The sequence below is a fragment of the Chiloscyllium punctatum genome, chromosome 47 (assembly GCF_047496795.1).
Source record: "Chiloscyllium punctatum isolate Juve2018m chromosome 47, sChiPun1.3, whole genome shotgun sequence".
Taxonomy (NCBI): domain Eukaryota; kingdom Metazoa; phylum Chordata; class Chondrichthyes; order Orectolobiformes; family Hemiscylliidae; genus Chiloscyllium; species Chiloscyllium punctatum.
In genome coordinates this window covers 41681145-41701892 of record NC_092785.1, presented here as the reverse complement: position 1 = coordinate 41701892, position 20748 = coordinate 41681145, and the positions used below count along the sequence as shown (strand labels likewise).

Here is a 20748-nt window from a genome sequence, read left to right as displayed (position 1 = left end):
ATTGGCCGTGCTAAATTGTCCTGTAGTGCCCAGGATGTGCAGGTTCGGGTGGGATTGGCCGTGCTAAATTGTCCCGTAGTGTCCAGGGATGTACAGGTTAGGGTGGGATTGGCCGTGCGAAATTGTCCCGTAGTGCCCAGGGATGTGCAGGTTAGGGTGGGATTGGCCGTGCTAAATTGTCCCCGTAGTGCCCAGGGATGTACAGGTTAGGGTGGGATTGGCCTTGCTAAATTGTCCCGTAGTGCCCAGGTCTGTGCAGGTTAGGGTGGGATTGGCCGTGCTAAATTGTCCCATAGTGCCCAGGGATGTACAGGTTCGGGTGGGATTGGCCGTGCTAAATTGTCCCCGTAGTGCCCAGGGATGTGCAGGTTCGGGTGGGATTGGCCGTGCTAAATTGTCCCATAGTGCCCAGGGATGTACAGGTTCGGGTGGGATTGGCCGTGCTAAATTGTCCCCGTAGTGCCCAGGGACGTGCAGGTTAGGGTGGGATTGGCCGTGCTAAATTGTCCCGTAGTGCCCAGGGATGTGCACGTTAGGGTGGGATTGACCGTGCTAAATTGTCCCCGTAGTGCCCAGGGATGTGCAGGTTAGAGTGGGATTGGCCGTGCTAAATTGTCCCGTAGTGCCCAGGGATGTGCAGGTTAGGGTGGGGATTGGCCGTGCTAAATTGTCCCCGTAGTGCCCAGGGATGTGTAGGTTAGGGTGGGGATTGGCCGTGCTAAATTGTCCCGGTAGTGCCCAGGGACGTGCAGGTTAGGGTGGGGATTGGCCGTGCTAAATTGTCCCCGTAGTGCCCAGGGACGTGCAGGTTAGGGTGGGATTGACCGTGCTAAATTGTCCCCGTAGTGCCCAGGGATGTGCAGGTTAGGGTGGGATTGGCCGTGCTAAATTGTCCCCGTAGTGCCCAGGGATGTGCAGGTTAGGGTGGGATTGGCCGTGCTAAATTGTCCCTGTAGTGCCCAGGGATGTACAGGTTAGGGTGGGATTGGCCGTGCTAAATTGTCCCATAGTGCCCAGGGATGTACAGGTTAGGGTGGGATTGGCCGTGCTAAATTGTCCCGTAGTGCCCAGGGATGTGCAGGTTAGGGTGGGATTGGCCGTGCTAAATTGTCCCATAGTGCCCAGGGATGTACAGGTTCGGGTGGGATTGGCCGTGCTAAATTGTCCCCGTAGTGCCCAGGATGTACAGGCTAGGGTGGGATTGGCCGTGCTAAATTGTCCCCGTAGTGCCCAGGGATGTGTAGGTTAGGGTGGGGATTGGCCGTGCTAAATTGTCCCCACAGTGCCCAGGGATGTGCAGGTTAGGGTGGGTTTGGCCGTGCTAAATTGTCCCCATAGAGCCCAGGGATGTGCAGGTTAGAGTGGGATTGGCCGTGCTAAATTGTCCCCGTAGTGCCCAGGGATGTGCAGGTTAGGGTGGGATTGGCCGTGCTAAATTGTCCCATAGTGCCCAGGGATGTACAGGTTAGGGTGGGATTGGCCGTGCTAAATTGTCCCATAGTGCCCAGGGATGTACAGGTTAGGGTGGGATTGGCCGTGCTAAATTGTCCCCATAGCGCCCAGGGATGTGCAGGTTAGGGTGGGATTGGCCGTGCTAAATTGTCCCCGTAGTGCCCAGGGATGTGTAGGTTAGGGTGGGGATTGGCCGTGCTAAATTGTCCCTGTAGTGCCCAGGGATGTACAGGTTAGGGTGGGATTGGCCGTGCTAAATTGTCCCATAGTGCCCAGGGATGTACAGGTTAGGGTGGGATTGGCCGTGCTAAATTGTCCCCATAGTGCCCAGGGATGTGCAGGTTAGGGTGGGATTGGCCGTGCTAAATTGTCCCCGTAGTGCCCAGGGATGTACAGGTTAGGGTGGGATTGGCCTTGCTAAATTGTCCCGTAGTGCCCAGGGATGTGCAGGTTAGGGTGGGATTGGCCGTGCTAAATTGTCCCATAGTGCCCAGGGATGTACAGGTTCGGGTGGGATTGGCCGTGCTAAATTGTCCCCGTAGTGCCCAGGGATGTGCAGGTTCGGGTGGGATTGGCCGTGCTAAATTGTCCCGTAGTGCCCAGGGATGTACAGGTTAGGGTGGGATTGGCCGTGCTAAATTGTCCCCGTAGTGCCCAGGGATGTGCAGGTTAGGGTGGGATTGGCCGTGCTAAATTGTCCCTGTAGTGCCCAGGGATGTACAGGTTAGGGTGGGATTGGCCGTGCTAAATTGTCCCATAGTGCCCAGGGATGTACAGGTTAGGGTGGGATTGGCCGTGCTAAATTGTCCCCATAGTGCCCAGGAATGTGCAGGTTAGGGTGGGATTGGCCGTGCTAAATTGTCCCGTAGTGCCCAGGGATGTGCAGGTTAGGGTGGGATTGGCCGTGCTAAATTGTCCCATAGTGCCCAGGGATGTACAGGTTAGGGTGGGATTGGCCGTGCTAAATTGTCCCATAGTGCCCAGGGATGTACAGGTTAGGGTGGGATTGGCCGTGCTAAATTGTCCCCATAGTGCCCAGGGATGTGCAGGTTAGGGTGGGATTGGCCGTGCTAAATTGTCCCCGTAGTGCCCAGGGATGTGTAGGTTAGGGTGGGGATTGGCCGTGCTAAATTGTCCCTGTAGTGCCCAGGGATGTACAGGTTAGGGTGGGATTGGCCGTGCTAAATTGTCCCATAGTGCCCAGGGATGTACAGGTTAGGGTGGGATTGGCCGTGCTAAATTGTCCCATAGTGCCCAGGGATGTGCAGGTTAGGGTGGGATTGGCCGTGCTAAATTGTCCCCGTAGTGCCCAGGGATGTACAGGTTAGGGTGGGATTGGCCTTGCTAAATTGTCCCGTAGTGCCCAGGGATGTGCAGGTTAGGGTGGGATTGGCCGTGCTAAATTGTCCCATAGTGCCCAGGGATGTACAGGTTCGGGTGGGATTGGCCGTGCTAAATTGTCCCCGTAGTGCCCAGGGATGTGCAGGTTCGGGTGGGATTGGCCGTGCTAAATTGTCCCGTAGTGCCCAGGGATGTACAGGTTAGGGTGGGATTGGCCGTGCTAAATTGTCCCCGTAGTGCCCAGGGATGTGTAGGTTAGGGTGGGGATTGGCCGTGCTAAATTGTCCCCGTAGTGCCCAGGGATGTGCAGGTTAGGGTGGGTTTGGCCGTGCTAAATTGTCCCCATAGTGCCCAGGGATGTGCAGGTTAGAGTGGGATTGGCCGTGCTAAATTGTCCCCGTAGTGCCCAGGGATGTACAGGTTAGGGTGGGATTGGCCGTGCTAAATTGTCCCCGTAGTGCCCAGGGATGTGTAGGTTAGGGTGGGGATTGGCCGTGCTAAATTGTCCCCGTAGTGCCCAGGGACGTGCAGGTTAGGGTGGGATTGGCCGTGCTAAATTGTCCCCGTAGTGCCCAGGGACGTGCAGGTTAGGGTGGGATTGGCCGTGCTAAATTGTCCCGTAGTGCCCAGGGATGTGCAGGTTAGGGTGGGATTGACCGTGCTAAATTGTCCCCGTAGTGCCCAGGGATGTGCAGGTTCGAGTGGGATTGGCCGTGCTAAATTGTCCCCGTAGTGCCCAGGGACGTGCAGGTTAGGGTGGGATTGGCCGTGCTAAATTGTCCCGTAGTGCCCAGGGATGTGCACGTTAGGGTGGGATTGACCGTGCTAAATTGTCCCCGTAGTGCCCAGGGATGTGCAGGTTAGAGTGGGATTGGCCGTGCTAAATTGTCCCGTAGTGCCCAGGGATGTGCAGGTTAGGGTGGGGATTGGCCGTGCTAAATTGTCCCCGTAGTGCCCAGGGATGTGTAGGTTAGGGTGGGATTGGCCGTGCTAAATTGTCCCCGTAGTGCCCAGGGACGTGCAGGTTAGGGTGGGGATTGGCCATGCTAAATTGTCACCGTAGTGCCCAGGGACGCGCAGGTTAGGGTGGGATTGACCGTGCTAAATTGTCCCCGTAGTGCCCAGGGATGTGCAGGTTAGAGTGGGATTGGCCGTGCTAAATTGTCCCGTAGTGCCCAGGGATGTACAGGTTAGGGTGGGATTGGCCGTGCTAAATTGTCCCCGTAGTGCCCAGGGATGTGCAGGTTAGGGTGGGATTGGCCGTGCTAAATTGTCCCTGTAGTGCCCAGGGATGTACAGGTTAGGGTGGGATTGGCCGTGCTAAATTGTCCCATAGTGCCCAGGGATGTACAGGTTAGGGTGGGATTGGCCGTGCTAAATTGTCCCCGTAGTGCCCAGGAATGTGCAGGTTAGGGTGGGATTGGCCGTGCTAAATTGTCCCGTAGTGCCCAGGGATGTGCAGGTTAGGGTGGGATTGGCCGTGCTAAATTGTCCCCGTAGTGCCCAGGGATGTGCAGGTTAGGGTGGGATTGGCCGTGCTAAATTGTCCCCGTAGTGCCCAGGGATGTGCAGGTTAGGGTGGGATTGGCCGTGCTAAATTGTCCCCGTAGTGCCCAGGGATGTGCAGGTTAGGGTGGGATTGGCCGTGCTAAATTGTCCCCGTAGTGCCCAGGGATGTGCAGGTTAGGGTGGGATTGGCCGTGCTAAATTGTCCCGTAGTGCTCAGGGATGTGCAGGTTAGGGTGGGATTGGCCGTGCTAAATTGTCCCGTAGTGCCCAGGGATGTGCAGGTTAGGGTGGGATTGGCCGTGCTAAATTGTCCTGTAGTGCCCAGGGATGTGCAGGTTCGGGTGGGATTGGCCGTGCTAAATTGTCCCGTAGTGCCCAGGGATGTGCAGGTTAGGGTGGGATTGGCCGTGCTAAATTGTCCCCGTAGTGCCCAGGGATGTACAGGTTAGGGTGGGATTGGCCTTGCTAAATTGTCCCGTAGTGCCCAGGTCTGTGCAGGTTAGGGTGGGATTGGCCGTGCTAAATTGTCCCATAGTGCCCAGGGATGTACAGGTTCGGGTGGGATTGGCCGTGCTAAATTGTCCCCGTAGTGCCCAGGGACGTGCAGGTTAGGGTGGGATTGGCCGTGCTAAATTGTCCCGTAGTGCCCAGGGATGTGCACGTTAGGGTGGGATTGACCGTGCTAAATTGTCCCCGTAGTGCCCAGGGATGTGCAGGTTAGAGTGGGATTGGCCGTGCTAAATTGTCCCGTAGTGCCCAGGGATGTGCAGGTTAGGGTGGGGATTGGCCGTGCTAAATTGTCCCCGTAGTGCCCAGGGATGTGTAGGTTAGGGTGGGGATTGGCCGTGCTAAATTGTCCCGGTAGTGCCCAGGGACGTGCAGGTTAGGGTGGGGATTGGCCGTGCTAAATTGTCCCCGTAGTGCCCAGGGACGTGCAGGTTAGGGTGGGATTGACCGTGCTAAATTGTCCCCGTAGTGCCCAGGGATGTGCAGGTTAGAGTGGGATTGGCCGTGCTAAATTGTCCCGTAGTGCCCAGGGATGTACAGGTTAGGGTGGGATTGGCCGTGCTAAATTGTCCCCGTAGTGCCCAGGGATGTGCAGGTTAGGGTGGGATTGGCCGTGCTAAATTGTCCCTGTAGTGCCCAGGGATGTACAGGTTAGGGTGGGATTGGCCGTGCTAAATTGTCCCATAGTGCCCAGGGATGTACAGGTTAGGGTGGGATTGGCCGTGCTAAATTGTCCCGTAGTGCCCAGGGATGTGCAGGTTAGGGTGGGATTGGCCGTGCTAAATTGTCCCATAGTGCCCAGGGATGTACAGGTTCGGGTGGGATTGGCCGTGCTAAATTGTCCCCGTAGTGCCCAGGGATGTGCAGGTTCGGGTGGGATTGGCCGTGCTAAATTGTCCCGTAGTGCCCAGGGATGTACAGGCTAGGGTGGGATTGGCCGTGCTAAATTGTCCCCGTAGTGCCCAGGGATGTGTAGGTTAGGGTGGGGATTGGCCGTGCTAAATTGTCCCCACAGTGCCCAGGGATGTGCAGGTTAGGGTGGGTTTGGCCGTGCTAAATTGTCCCCATAGTGCCCAGGGATGTGCAGGTTAGAGTGGGATTGGCCGTGCTAAATTGTCCCCGTAGTGCCCAGGGATGTACAGGTTAGGGTGGGATTGGCCGTGCTAAATTGTCCCCGTAGTGCCCAGGGATGTGTAGGTTAGGGTGGGGATTGGCCGTGCTAAATTGTCCCCGTAGTGCCCAGGGACGTGCAGGTTAGGGTGGGATTGGCCGTGCTAAATTGTCCCGTAGTGCCCAGGGATGTGCAGGTTAGGGTGGGATTGGCCGTGCTAAATTGTCCCGTAGTGCCCAGGGATGTGCAGGTTAGGGTGGGATTGGCCGTGCTAAATTGTCCCCGTAGTGCCCAGGGATGTACAGGTTAGGGTGGGATTGGCCGTGCTAAATTGTCCCCGTAGTGCCCAGGGACGTGCAGGTTAGGGTGGGATTGGCCGTGCTAAATTGTCCCGTAGTGCCCAGGGATGTGCAGGTTAGGGTGGGATTGACCGTGCTAAATTGTCCCCGTAGTGCCCAGGGATGTGCAGGTTAGAGTGGGATTGGCCGTGCTAAATTGTCCCCGTAGTGCCCAGGGACGTGCAGGTTAGGGTGGGATTGGCCGTGCTAAATTGTCCCGTAGTGCCCAGGGATGTGCAGGTTAGGGTGGGATTGACCGTGCTAAATTGTCCCCGTAGTGCCCAGGGATGTGCAGGTTAGAGTGGGATTGGCCGTGCTAAATTGTCCCGTAGTGCCCAGGGATGTGCAGGTTAGGGTGGGGATTGGCCGTGCTAAATTGTCCCCGTAGTGCCCAGGGATGTGTAGGTTAGGGTGGGATTGGCCGTGCTAAATTGTCCCCGTAGTGCCCAGGGATGTGCAGGTTAGGGTGGGATTGGCCGTGCTAAATTGTCCCGTAGTGCCCAGGGATGTACAGGTTAGGGTGGGATTGGCCGTGCTAAATTGTCCCCGTAGTGCCCAGGGATGTACAGGTTAGGGTGTGATTGGCCGTGCTAAATTGTCCCTGTAGTGCCCAGGGATGTACAGGTTAGGGTGGGATTGGCCGTGCTAAATTGTCCCCGTAGTGCCCAGGGATGTACAGGTTAGGGTGGGATTGGCCGTGCTAAATTGTCCCTGTAGTGCCCAGGGATGTGCAGGTTAGGGTGGGATTGGCCGTGCTAAATTGTCCCGTAGTGCCCAGGGATGTGCACGTTAGGGTGGGATTGACCGTGCTAAATTGTCCCCGTAGTGACCAGGGATGTGCAGGTTAGAGTGGGATTGGCCGTGCTAAATTGTCCCGTAGTGCCCAGGGATGTGCAGGTTAGGGTGGGGATTGGCCGTGCTAAATTGTCCCCGTAGTGCCCAGGGATGTGTAGGTTAGGGTGGGGATTGGCCGTGCTAAATTGTCCCCACAGTGCCCAGGGACGTGCAGGTTAGGGTGGGGATTGGCCGTGCTAAATTGTCCCCGTCGTGCCCAGGGACGTGCAGGTTAGGGTGGGATTGACCGTGCTAAATTGTCCCCGTAGTGCCCAGGGATGTGCAGGTTAGAGTGGGATTGGCCGTGCTAAATTGTCCCGTAGTGCCCAGGGTTGTACAGGTTAGGGTGGGATTGGCCGTGCTAAATTGTCCCCGTAGTGTCCAGGGATGTGCAGGTTAGGGTGGGATTGGCCGTGCTAAATTGTCCCTGTAGTGCCCAGGGATGTACAGGTTAGGGTGGGATTGGCCGTGCTAAATTGTCCCATAGTGCCCAGGGATGTACAGGTTAGGGTGGGATTGGCCGTGCTAAATTGTCCCGTAGTGCCCAGGGATGTGCAGGTTAGGGTGGGATTGGCCGTGCTAAATTGTCCCATAGTGCCCAGGGATGTACAGGTTCGGGTGGGATTGGCCATGCTAAATTGTCCCCGTAGTGCCCAGGGATGTGCAGGTTCGGGTGGGATTGGCCGTGCTAAATTGTCCCGTAGTGCCCAGGGATGTACAGGCTAGGGTGGGATTGGCCGTGCTAAATTGTCCCCGTAGTGCCCAGGGATGTGTAGGTTAGGGTGGGGATTGGCCGTGCTAAATTGTCCCCGTAGTGCCCAGGGATGTGCAGGTTAGGGTGGGTTTGGCCGTGCTAAATTGTCCCCGTAGTGCCCAGGGATGTACAGGTTAGGGTGGGATTGGCCGTGCTAAGTTGTCCCCGTAGTGCCCAGGGATGTGCAGGTTAGAGTGGGATTGGCCGTGCTAAATTGTCCCCGTAGTGCCCAGGGATGTACAGGTTAGGGTGGGATTGGCCGTGCTAAATTGTCCCCGTAGTGCCCAGGGATGTGTAGGTTAGGGTGGGGATTGGCCGTGCTAAATTGTCCCCGTAGTGCCCAGGGACGTGCAGGTTAGGGTGGGATTGGCCGTGCTAAATTGTCCCGTAGTGCCCAGGGATGTGCAGGTTAGGGTGGGATTGACCGTGCTAAATTGTCCCCGTAGTGCCCAGGGATGTGCAGGTTAGAGTGGGATTGGCCGTGCTAAATTGTCCCCGTAGTGCCCAGGGACGTGCAGGTTAGGGTGGGATTGGCCGTGCTAAATTGTCCCGTAGTGCCCAGGGATGTGCAGGTTAGGGTGGGATTGACCGTGCTAAATTGTCCCCGTAGTGCCCAGGGATGTGCAGGTTAGAGTGGGATTGGCCGTGCTAAATTGTCCCGTAGTGCCCAGGGATGTGCAGGTTAGGGTGGGGATTGGCCGTGCTAAATTGTCCCCGTAGTGCCCAGGGATGTGTAGGTTAGGGTGGGATTGGCCGTGCTAAATTGTCCCCGTAGTGCCCAGGGATGTACAGGTTAGGGTGGGGATTGGCCATGCTAAATTGTCCTCGTAGTGCCCAGGGATGTGTGGGTTAGGGTGGGATTGGCCGTGCTAAATTGTCCTGTAGTGCCCAGGGATGTGCGGGGTAGGGTGGGATTGGCCGTGCTAAATTGTCCTGTAGTGCCCAGGGATGTGCGGGGTAGGGTCGGGATTGGCCCGTGCTAAATTGTCCTGTAGTGCCCAGGGATGTGCGGGGTAGGGTGGGATTGGCCGTGCTAAATTGTCCCGTAGTGCCCAGGGATGTGCAGGTTAGGGTGGGATTGGCCGTGCTAAATTGTCCTCGTAGTGCCCAGGGATGTGCGGGGTAGGGTGGGATTGGCCGTGCTAAATTGTCCCCGTAGTGCCCAGGGATGTGCGGGGTAGGGTGGGGATTGGCCGTGCTAAATTGTCCCATAGTGCCCAGGGATGTGCAGGTTAGGGTGGGATTGGCCGTGCTAAATTGTCCCCGTAGTGCCCAGGGATGTGCAGGTTAGGGTGGGATTGGCCGTGCTAAATTGTCCCCGTAGTGCCCAGGGATGTGCGGGGTAGGGTGGGGATTGGCCATGCTAAATTGTCCCCGTAGTGCCCAGGGATGTGCGGGGTAGGGTGGGGATTGGCCGTGCTAAATTGTCCCCGTAGTGCCCAGGGATGTGCAGGTTAGGGTGGGATTGGCCGTGCTAAATTGTCCCCATAGTGCCCAGGGATGTGCAGGTTAGGGTGGGATTGGCCGTGCGAAATTGTCCCCATAGTGCCCAGGGATGTGCAGGTTAGGGTGGGATTGGCCGTGCTAAATTGTCCCCGTAGTGCCCAGGGATGTGCAGGTTAGGGTGGGATTGGCCGTGCTAAATTGTCCCCGTAGTGCCCAGGGACGTGCAGGTTAGGGTGGGATTGGCCGTGCTAAATTGTCCCCGTAGTGCCCAAGGATGTGCAGGTTAGGGTGGATTGACCGTGCTAAATTGTCCCCGTAGTGCCCAGGGATGTGCAGGTTAGGGTGGGATTGGCCGTGCTAAATTGTCCCTGTCGTACCTCACACTGACTCTTCAGTCCTGTTTCCTGGAGTCGGGAATAAATGCTCTGTATCCTCCCGGGATGCTCGAGGTGATCGCTGTTCCCGCACGTACACTGGTGTTTCAGCATCCCGCTGTCGTATACTAGCCCTGGCGAGGGGAAGAAAGGCCTCAAGCTAGCTGGCCCCTATATCCAGCCCTCTCGTCCCCCCCCCCCCCCCCCCCCCCAGCGCCACCCACCACCTCTCCCCTCATCTCGTGCCCCCCCCCCCACCCCCGTCACCCCCAACCCCACCACACCCCAACGCAACAGGAGGAAGGGGGGTTGCCATTCAGCCTGACTCATTCTATCCCCTCCTCCCTCCCCAAGTCCGTCTCCCCCTCCGACTTGCTGCGCCAGCTCTCCCTCCCCGAGACCCTCCATTTTACCCCTCCGTCTCTCACCAACTCCCTCCAATTTACCCCTCCCTCTCTCTCCGACTCCCTCCAATTTACCCCCTCCCTCTGTCCAACCCCCCTCCAATTTACCCCTCCCTCTCTCACCAGCCCCCTACAATTTACCCCTCCCTCTCTCTCCAACACCCTCCAATTTACCCCTCACTCTCTCTCCAACCCCCCTCCAATTTACCCCCTCCCTCTCTCTCCAACACCCTCCAATTTACCCCCTCCCTCTCTCTCCAACTCCCTCCAATTTACCCCCTCCCTCTCTCTCCAACTCCCTCCATTTCACCCCCTCCCTCTCTCTCCAACTCCCTCCAATTTAACCCTCCCTCTCTCTCCAACTCCCTCCAATTTATCCCCTCCCTCTCTCTCCAACCCCCCTCCAATTTAACCCTCCCTCTCTCTCCAACTCCCTCCATTTTACCCCCTCCCTCTCTCTCCAACTCCCTCCAATTTAACCCTCCCTCTCTCTCCAACACCCTCCAATTTCCCCATCCCTCTCTCTCCAACCCCCCTCCAATTTCCCCATCCCTCTCTCTCCAACCCCCTCCATTTTCCCCCTCCCTCTCTGTCCAACTCCCTCCAATTTAACCCTCCCTCTCTCTCTCCGACTCCCTCCAATTTACCCCCTCCCTCTCTCTCCAACCCCCTCCAATTTACCCCCTCCCTCTCTCTCCAAATCCCTCCAATTTACCCCCTCCCTTTCTCTCCAACCCCCTCCAATTTATCCCCTCCCTCTCTCTCCAACTCCCTCCATTTTACCCCCTCCCTCTCTCTCCAACACCCTCCAATTTTCCCCCTCCCTCTCTCTCCAACACCCTCCAATTTACCCCTCACTCTCTCTCCAACCCCCCTCCAATTTACCCCCTCCCTCTCTCTCCAACACCCTCCAATTTACCCCCTCCCTCTCTCTCCAACTCCCTCCAATTTACCCCCTCCCTCTCTCTCCAACTCCCTCCATTTTACCCCCTCCCTCTCTCTCCAACTCCCTCCAATTTAACCCTCCCTCTCTCTCCAACTCCCTCCAATTTATCCCCTCCCTCTCTCTCCAACCCCCCTCCAATTTCCCCATCCCTCTCTCTCCAACCCCCCTCCAATTTCCCCATCCCTCTCTCTCCAACCCCCCTCCAATTTCCCCATCCCTCTCTCTCCAACCCCCTCCATTTTCCCCCTCCCTCTCTGTCCAACTCCCTCCAATTTAACCCTCCCTCTCTCTCTCCGACTCCCTCCAATTTACCCCCTCCCTCTCTCTCCAACCCCCTCCAATTTACCCCCTCCCTCTCTCTCCAAATCCCTCCAATTTACCCCCTCCCTTTCTCTCCAACCCCCTCCAATTTATCCCCTCCCTCTCTCTCCAACTCCCTCCATTTTACCCCCTCCCTCTCTCTCCAACACCCTCCAATTTTCCCCCTCCCTCTCTCTCCAACTCCCTCCAATTTACCCCCTCCCTCTCTCTCCGACTCCCTCCAATTTACCCCTCCCTCTCTCTCCAACACCCTCCAATTTTCCCCCTCCCTCTCTCTCCGACTCCCTCCAATTTACCCCTCACTCTCTCTCCAACTCCCTCCAATTTACCCCCTCCCTCTCTCTCTCCAACCCCCCTCCAATTTACCCTCTCCCTCTCTCTCTCCGACTCCCTCCAATTTACCCCCTCCCTCTCTCTCCAACACCCTCCAATTTACCCCTCCCTCTCTCCAACACCCTCCAATTTACCCACTCCCTCTCTCTCCAACTCCCTCCAATTTACCCCCTCCATCTCTCTCCGACTCCCTCCAATTTACCCCCTCCCTCTCTCTCCAACCCCCTCCAATTTACCCCTCCATCTCTCTCCGACTCCCTCCAATTTACCCCCTCCCTCTCTCTCCAACCCCCTCCAATTTACCCCCTCCCTCTCTCTCTCCAACTCCCACCAATTTACCCCTCCCTCTCTCTCCAACTCCCTCCAATTTACCCCCTCCCTCTCTCTCCACCCCCTCCAATTTTCCCCCTCCCTCTCTCTCCGACTCCCTCCAATTTACCCCCTCCCTCTCTCTCCAACTCCCTCCAATTTACCCCCTCCCTCTCTCTCTCCAACTCCCTCCAATTTACCCCCTCCCTCCCTCTCCAACTCCCTCCAATTTACCCCCTCCCTCTCCATCCGACTCCCTCCAATTTACCCCCTCCCTCTCTCTCCAAATGCCTACAATTTACCCCCTCCCTCTCTCTCCAACCCCCCTACAATTTACCCCCTCCCTCTCCATCCGACTCCCTCCAATTTACCCCCTCCCTCTCTCTCCAAACCACTCCCACCCGCCCCTCTCTCTCGCTCCCTCCTGCCCTCCCCTTGCTCCCGTTCCCCCGACTCGCCCCCCCCCCCCCACCCCCCCCAACCCCCGGGCTCCCTCCGCCTCACCCCGCACGCTCCTAATTACAGCCCCCCTCCCACCCCCGTCCCTCCGTCACCGAACCCCAGACTCACCGGTGCTTAAGGAGGGGGGGCGCGGCGATCTCTCGGGGCCTCCTGCCGAGGCTGGGGAGGAACGGGCGCGAGACAGGGGGCGATGCTGAGCCCACCCGGGGTCGATTACCCCCAGGACCTCCGGGGTCGGGGGCTTCTGACGGACACGGGGTAAATCCCACGGGAGGGAGACCTGGAGAATCCGAGAGAGAGAGAGGGAGAGAGAGGGGACCATCATCGCAGGATGGAGAGGATGTAGAGGGAGCTTTACACTGTATCTAACCCCCTGTCCCTGGGAGTGGGGGGACGGTGTAGATGGAGCTTTACTCTATATCTAACCCCCTGTCCCTGGGAGTGGGGGACGGTGTAGAGGGAGCTTTACTCTGTATCTAACCCCCTGTCCCTGGGAGTGGGGGGACGGTGTAGAGGGAGCTTTACTCTGTATCTAACCCCCTGTCCCTGGGAGTGGGGGGACGGTGTAGAGAGAGCTTTACTCTGTATCTAACCCCCTGTCCCTGGGAGTGGGGAGATGGTGTAGAGGGAGCTTTACTCTGTATCTAACCCCCTGTCCCTGGGAGTGGGGGACGGTGTAGAGGGAGCTTTACTCTGTATCTAACCCCCCTGTCCCTGGGAGTGGGGGACGGTGTAGAGGGAGCTTTACTCTGTATCTAACCCCCCTGTCCCTGGGAGTGGGGGACGGTGTAGAGGGAGCTTTACTCTGTATCTAACCCCCTGTCCCTGGGAGTGGGGGGACAGTGTAGAGGAAGCTTTACTCTGTAACTAACCCCCTGTCCCTGGGAGTGGGGGGACGGTGTAGAGAGAGCCTTCCTCAGTCGCTAACCCCAGTTACCTGTGGTCTGTGAGCTTCACTGCTGTTTCCAGAGCCCAGCCCATTCGGCCCATCCTCCGTGCTGTCCTCGGTGAGTCGGGGTCTGTCGGAGGGTCCACCTCGTTCTGGCCCCTTCCTCTCTGACTCCCCCTCCTCACCGTGACTGAGTCGGCGCTTACTCATCAGCTGGACCCCCGCAGGTGGGGGTGGGGTGGGGTGGGGGAAGGATGGAGGGAGAGAGATGGAGAGAGAGAGAGAGAGAGAGATCGAGGGGGGCAGGGAGGGAGGGAGAAATGGAGGGAGGTGGAGAAAGGGAGGGTGATGGAGGGAGTGAGGGAGGGAGATAGAGAGGGAGGGAAGGAGATGGAGGGAGGGAGATGGAGAGAGAGAGAGAGATCGAGGGAGGCAGGGAGAAATGGAGGGTGGTGGAGAAAGGGAGGGTGATGGAGGGAGTGAGGGAGGGAGAGAGAGAGGGAGGGAACGAGATGGAGGGAGGGAGATGGAGAGAGAGAGAGAGATCGAGGGAGGCAGGGAGAAATGGAGGGAGGTGGAGAAAGGGAGGGTGATGGAGGGAGTGAGGGAGGGAGATAGAGAAGGAGGGAAGGAGATGGAGGGAGGGAGATGGAGAGAGAGAGAGAGAGATCGAGGGAGGCAAGGAGAAATGGAGGGAGGTGGAGAAAGGGAGGGTGATGGAGGGAGTGAGGGAGGGAGAGAGGGAGGGAAGGAGATGGAGGGAGGGAGATGGAGAGAGAGAGAGAGAGATCGAGGGAGGCAAGGAGAAATGGAAGGAGGTGGAGAAAGGGAGGGTGATGGAGGGAGTGAGGGAGGGAGATAGAGAGGGAGGGAAGGAGATGGAGGGAGGGAGATGGAGAGAGAGAGAGATCGAGGGAGGCAGGGAGGGAGGGTGAGCCGGAGGGAGATGGAGAAAGGGAGGGTGATGGAGGGAGGGAGGTGGAGGGGTGTGAGATGGAGAGAGGGAGGGAGAGGGAGGGCGTGAGGGAGAGACGGAGGGAGAGGGAGCGAGGGTGGGAGATGGAGAGAGGGAGGGAGATAGAGAGAGGGAGAGCGTGAGATGGAGGGAGATGGAGAGAGGGAGGGAGATAGAGAGAGGGAGAGCGTGAGATGGAGGGAGATGGAGAGAGGGAGGGAGGGAGATAGAGAGAAGAAGGGAGGGAAGGAGTTGGAGGGAGCGAGGGAGGGAGACGGACAGAGGGATGGAATGGGGAGGGCGGGAGATGGAGAGAGAAAGAGGGAAGGAGACGGAGGGAGGGAGGGAAGGAGATGGAGGGAGATGGATAGAGGGAGAGGGGGAGGGGAGGGAAGAAGGGAGGGAATAGGGTAAGTGTCGCGGGGGTGAGAAAAGAGCAGAAAACATTAGTTCCTCTCGCCACCCTCCATTCCTTCCCTCCCCATTTCCCATCTCCCCCTCTCTCCCCCCACTCCCTCTATACACACACACTTATACCCTCAATTGTAGGGTCCTGGGGGAGTGTCACTGAACACAGAGACCTTGGAGGGCAGGTTCATAGCTCCTCGAAAGTGGAATCTCAGGTCGATAGGAGAGTGAAGGAGGCGTTGGGTACGCTTCCCTTTATTGGTCAGAGTATTGAGTACAGGAGTTGGGGGGGTCGTGTTGCGGCTGTACAGGACATTGGGTTAGGGGGCCCCTGTTGGAATATTGTGTTCAATCCCGGTCTCCCTGCTCCAGGAAGGATGTTGGGGAAAGGTTCGGAAAAGATTGACAAGGATGTTGGAGGGTTTGAGCTACAGGGAGAGGCCGGGACAGGCTGGGGGCTGTTTTCCCTGGAGCGTCGGAGGCTGAGGGGTGACCTTATAGAGGTTTATAACATCACGAGGGGGGGGGTAAATAGACAAGGTCTTTTCCCCCCCTGGGGTGGGGGGAGCCCAGAACGAGAGGGGGGTAGGTTTAAGGTGAGAGGGGGGAAAGGGGACCCGAGGGGTAACTTCTCCCCCCAGAGGGTGGTGCGTGTGTGGGAGGAGCTGCCAGAGGAAGTGCTGGGGGCTGGTACAATGACAGCATTTAAAAGGCATCTGGATGGGGGACAGGAACAGGAAGGGTTTAGAGGGAGATGGGGCCGAGTGCTGGGGAACAGGGACTGGGTTAGGTTAGGGGTATCTGGGTCAGCACGGACGGGACGGGCCGAATGGTGTGTTTCTGTGCTGTACGGTGTCTGTGAGTCTGGAAGGAAACCAAAACAGCACAGAGGCCAACACTATGTTCCCCTGAATGAATAGTTATGATGGTGTAGAGGTGCTTGCGATGGACTGGGGATAAATCCTGTGTCCCGTGAACTTGCCCCAAGACCGACCTGATGAAGGGGCAGTGCTCTGATACCGACTGCTTCCAAATAAACCTGTTGGACTGCAACCTGGTGTGATTTATGACTTTAACAGTGAGTGACAGCCTCACACGTGGAACGCATTCCCTTCCGGTTCCAGTCCCGCTACTGGGTGACCAGTGACACATCAGGAGAGACCGCGACTACCTCACGCCTGGATCACAATCGCCACTGAATATCCACCCGAACGCACGCAGGCTGCGTTAGCCCTGGACCGTGCAAACTCCGAACGCTAGGTTGATCCGGTGATTGCCGCCGCCCTACCTGCACCCCCTGCTCTGGACCCCATCCAGCCCCCACCACCCCAAGCCCCTCCTTACCTTGCCGAGGTGGGTCTGCTGCTTGAGTCTCTCCAGGAGGAGCTGGTCCAGCTGCTGGGTCTGCAGCTTCTGCTGGACAGACCGGGGGCTCTGGGGAAGGGGGGCAGACTGCGTCCGGCCCAGGGGACGGTGCGGGCTCAGCTCTGCCAACCGGGCGACTGCGTACCGGTCACCGGGAATAACAGCTGGGGTATAGAAGAGAGGCGCCGTGCCCAGCCCTGAAACTGAACCCAGGCATCAGTATCAACAAAGGGGAGTAGGACGAGGGGGAACAGAATGATCCCAGAATACCCCGCGCCTCCACATCTTTGTCCTGGCACACGGTGCTCCGAGTGTGGGTCTGACCGAGGGGAGAGACCGGGGAACTGTACACGGTGCTCCGAGTGTGGGTCTGACCGAGGGGAGAGACCGGGGAACTGTGCACGGTGCTCCGAGTGTGGGTCTGTCCGAGGGGAGACCGGGGAACTGTGCACGGTGCTCCGAGTGTGGGTCTGACCGAGGGGAGACCGGGGAACTGTGCACGGTGCTCCGAGTGTGGGTCTGACCGAGGGGAGACCGGGGAACTGTGCACGGTGCTCCGAGTGTGGGTCTGACCAAGGGGAGAGACCGGGGAACTGTGCACGGTGCTCCGAGTGTGGGTCTGACCGAGGGGAGACCGGGGAACTGTGCACGATGCTCCGAGTGTGGGTCTGACCGAGGGGAGACCGGGGAACTGTGCACGGTGCTCCGAGAGTGGGTCTGACCGAGGGGGAGACCGGGGAACTGTGCACGGTGCTCCGAGTGTGTGTCTGACCGAGCGGAGACCGGGGAACTGTGCACGGTGCTCCGAGTGTGTGTCTGACCGAGCGGAGACCGGGGAACTGTGCACGGTGCTCCGAGTGTGGGTCTGACCGAGGGGAGACCGGGGAACTGTGCACGGTGCTCCGAGTGTGGGTCTGACAGAGGGGAGACCGGGGAACTGTGCACGGTGCTCCGAGTGTGGGTCAGTCCGAGGGGAGACCGGGGAACTGTGCACGGTGCTCCGAGTGTGGGTCTGACCGAGGGGAGACCGGGGAACTGTGCACGGTGCTCCGAGTGTGGGTCTGACCGAGGGGAGAGACCGGGGAACTGTGCACGGTGCTCCGAGTGTGGGTCTGACCCAGGGGAGACCGGGGAACTGTGCACGATGCTCCGAGTGTGGGTCTGACCGAGGGGTGACGGGGAACTGTGCACGGTGGTCCGAGTGTGGGTCTGACCGAGGGGAGACCAGGGAACTGTGCACGGTGCTCCGAGTGCGGGTCTGACCGAGGGGAGACCGGGGAACTGTGCACGGTGCTCCGAGAGTGGGTCTGACCGAGGGGGAGACCGGGGAACTGTGCACGGTGCTCCGAGTGTGTGTCTGACCGAGCGGAGACCGGGGAACTGTGCACGGTGCTCCGAGTGTGTGTCTGACCGAGCGGAGACCGGGGAACTGTGCACGGTGCTCCGAGTGTGGGTCTGACCGAGGGGAGACCGGGGAACTGTGCACGGTGCTCTGAGTGTGGGTCTGACCGAGGGGAGACCGGGGAACTGTGCACGGTGCTCCAAGTGTGGGTCTGACCGAGGGGAGACCGGGGAACTGTGCACGGTGCTCCGAGTGTGGGTCTGACCGAGGGGAGACCGGGGAACTGTGCGCGGTGCTCAGAGTGTGGGTCTGACCGAGGGGAGACCGGGGAACTGTGCGCGGTGCTCCGAGTGTGGGTCTGACCCAGGGGAGACCGGGGAACTGTGCACGGTGCTCCGAGTGTGGGTCTGACCGAGGGTGAGACCGGGGAACTGTGCACGGTGCTCCGAGTGTGGGTCTGACCGAGCAGAGACCGGGGAACTGTGCACGGTGCTCCGAGTGTGGGTCTGACCGAGGGGAGAGACCGGGGAACTGTGCAAGGTGCTCCGAGTGTGGGTCTGACCGAGGGGAGAGACCGGGGAACTGTGCACGGTGCCTCGAGTGTGGGTCTGACCGAGGGGAGACCGGGGAACTGTGCACGGTGCTCTGAGTGTGGGTCTGACCGAGGGGAGAGACCGGGGAACTGTGCACGGTGCTCCGAGTGTGGGTCTGTCCGAGGGAGTACACAGACGCTGGGACCCTCTCCCAGTGACTCACATGCCAATAGTGGATTCTGTACTGTCCCAGGCTCCAGGATAATCACCGGTTGGAGAGCGGCCAAAAGTCTATCCCTCTCCATCGCTGACTGGGACACTTGGTGGGTAGGAGGCACCAGGGAGACGAGAGAGAGCCCGTTGTGGGGTCGGTGTTCCTTCTGTCGGCACGCGGATGTTTTCTCCCAGTCCCCACTCACAGCCTGTGCAAAGGTTAGACAATGAGTGACCCTTACCCTGTTGAATAAACCCTGACTCTGTACAGTTACACAGTGAGTGACCCTTACCCTGTTGAATAAACCCTGACTCTGTACAGTTACACAGTGAGTGACCCTTACCCTGCTGAATAAACACTGACTCTGTACAGTTACACAGTGAGTGACCCTTACCCTGGTGAATAAACACTGACTTTGTAAGGTTACACAGTGAGTGACCCTTACCCTGCTGAATAAACACTGACTCTATTCGGTTACACAGTGAGTGACCCTTACCCTGCTGAATAAACCCTGACTCGGTACGGTAACACAGTGAGTGACCCTTACCCTGCTGAATAAACCCTGACTCTGTACAGTTACACAGTGAGTGACCCTTACCCTGCTGAATAAACACTGACTCTGTACGGTTACACAGTGAGTGACCCTTACCCTGCTGAATAAACACTGACTCTGTACGGTTACACAGTGAGTGACCCTTACCCTGCTGAATAAACCCTGACTCTGGACGGTTAAACAGTGAGTGACACTTACCCTGCTGAATAAACACTGACTCTGTACGGTTACACAGTGAGTGACCCTTACCCTGCTGAATAAACACTGACTCTGTACCGTTACACAGAGAGTGACCCTTACCCTGGTGAATAAACACTGACTCTGTACGGTTACACAGTGAGTGACCCTTACCCTGGTGAATAAACACTGACTCTGTACGGTTACACAGTGAGTGACCCTTACCCTGGTGAATAAACACTGACTCTGTACGGTTACACAGTGAGTGACCCTTACCCTGCTGAATAAACCCTGACTCTGTACGGTTACACAGTGAGTGACCCTTACCCTGCTGAATAAACCCTGACTCTGTACGGTTACACAGTGAGTGAGCCTTACCCTGCTGAATAAACACTGACTCTGTACGGTTACACAGTGAGTGACCCTTACCCTGCTGAATAAACCCTGACTCTGTACGGTTACACAGTGACCCTTCCCCTGCTGAATAAACACTGACTCTGTACGGTTACACAGTGAGAGACCCTTACCCTGCTGAATAAACACTGACTCTGTACGGTTACACAGTGAGTGAACCTTCCCCTGCTGAATAAACACTGACTCTGTACGGTTACACAGTGAGTGACCCTTACCCTGCTGAATAAACCCTGACTCTGTACGGTTACACAGTGAGTGACCCTTACCCTGCTGAATAAACACTGACTCTGTACGGTTACACAGTGAGTGACCCTTACCCTGCTGAATAAACACTGACTCTGTACAGTTACACAGAGAGTGACCCTTACCCTGCTGAATACACACTGACTCTGTACAGTTACACAGTGAGTGACCCTTACCCTGCTGAATAAACCCTGACTCTGTACGGTTACACAGTGAGTGACCCTTACCCTGCTGAATAAACACTGACTCTGTACGGTTACACAGTGAGTGACCCTTACACTGCTGAATAAAAACTGACTCTGTACGGTTACACAGTGAGTGACCCTTACCCTGCTCAATAAACACTGACTCTGTACGGTTACACAGTGAGTGACCCTTACCCTGCTGAATAAACACTGACTCTGTACGGTTACACAGTGAGTGACCCTTACCCTGCTGAATAAACACTGACTCTGCACGGTTACACAGTGAGTGACCCTTACCCTGCTGAATAAACACTGACTCAGTACGGTTACACAGTGAGTGACCCTTACCCTGCTGTATAAACCCTGACTCTGTACAGTTACACAGTGAGTGACCCTTACCCTGCTGAATAAACACTGACTCTGTACGGTTACACAGTGAGTGACCCTTACCCTGCTGAATATACACGGACCCTGTACGGTTACACAGTGAGTGACCCTTACCCTGCTGAATAAACACCGACTCAGTACGGTTACACAGTGAGTGACCCTTACCCTGCTGAATAAACACTGACTCTGTACGGTTACACAGTGAGTGACCCTTACCCTGCTGAATAAACACCGACTCAGTACGGTTACACAGTGAGTGACCCTTACCCTGCTAAATAAACACTGACTCTGTACAGTTACACAGTGAGTGACCCTTACCCTGCTGAATAAACACTGACTCTGTACGGTTACACAGTGAGTGACCCTTAACCTGCTGAATAAACACTGACTCTGTACGGTTACACAGTGAGTGACCCTTACCCTGCTGAATAAACACTGACTCTGTACGGTTACACAGTGAGAGACCCTTACCCTGCTGAATAAACACTGACTCTGTACGGTTACACAGTGAGAGACCCTCACACTGCTGAATACACCCTGACTCTGTACGGTTACACAGTGAGTGACCCTTACCCTGCTGAATAAACACTGACTCATTACGGTAACACAGTGATTGACCCTTACCCTGCTGAATAAACCCTG

The 20748-nt window shown here is 57.3% G+C and overlaps 2 protein-coding genes across 2 annotated transcripts in view; one reads left to right on the top strand and one right to left on the bottom strand.

Annotated features, from left to right (window-relative positions):
- pfdn5 (prefoldin 5) overlaps positions 1-18352 on the bottom strand; it is a 161165-nt gene extending 142813 nt beyond the window's left edge. Inside the window, exons 1-5 of the mRNA XM_072564758.1 lie at positions 18157-18352; positions 16038-16261; positions 13379-13543; positions 12550-12721; positions 9670-9800 (exon numbers count right to left, since the gene is read on the bottom strand). Of these exons, the coding sequence (XP_072420859.1) occupies positions 9670-9800; positions 12550-12721; positions 13379-13543; positions 16038-16261; positions 18157-18238 (774 nt within the window). The 5' untranslated portion in view covers positions 18239-18352. The remainder of the gene's footprint in view (positions 1-9669; positions 9801-12549; positions 12722-13378; positions 13544-16037; positions 16262-18156) is intronic.
- Positions 1-20748, top strand: part of LOC140468612 (uncharacterized) — a 1157363-nt gene that overhangs the window by 901577 nt on the left and 235038 nt on the right. The gene's annotated exons all lie outside the window — the stretch shown is intronic.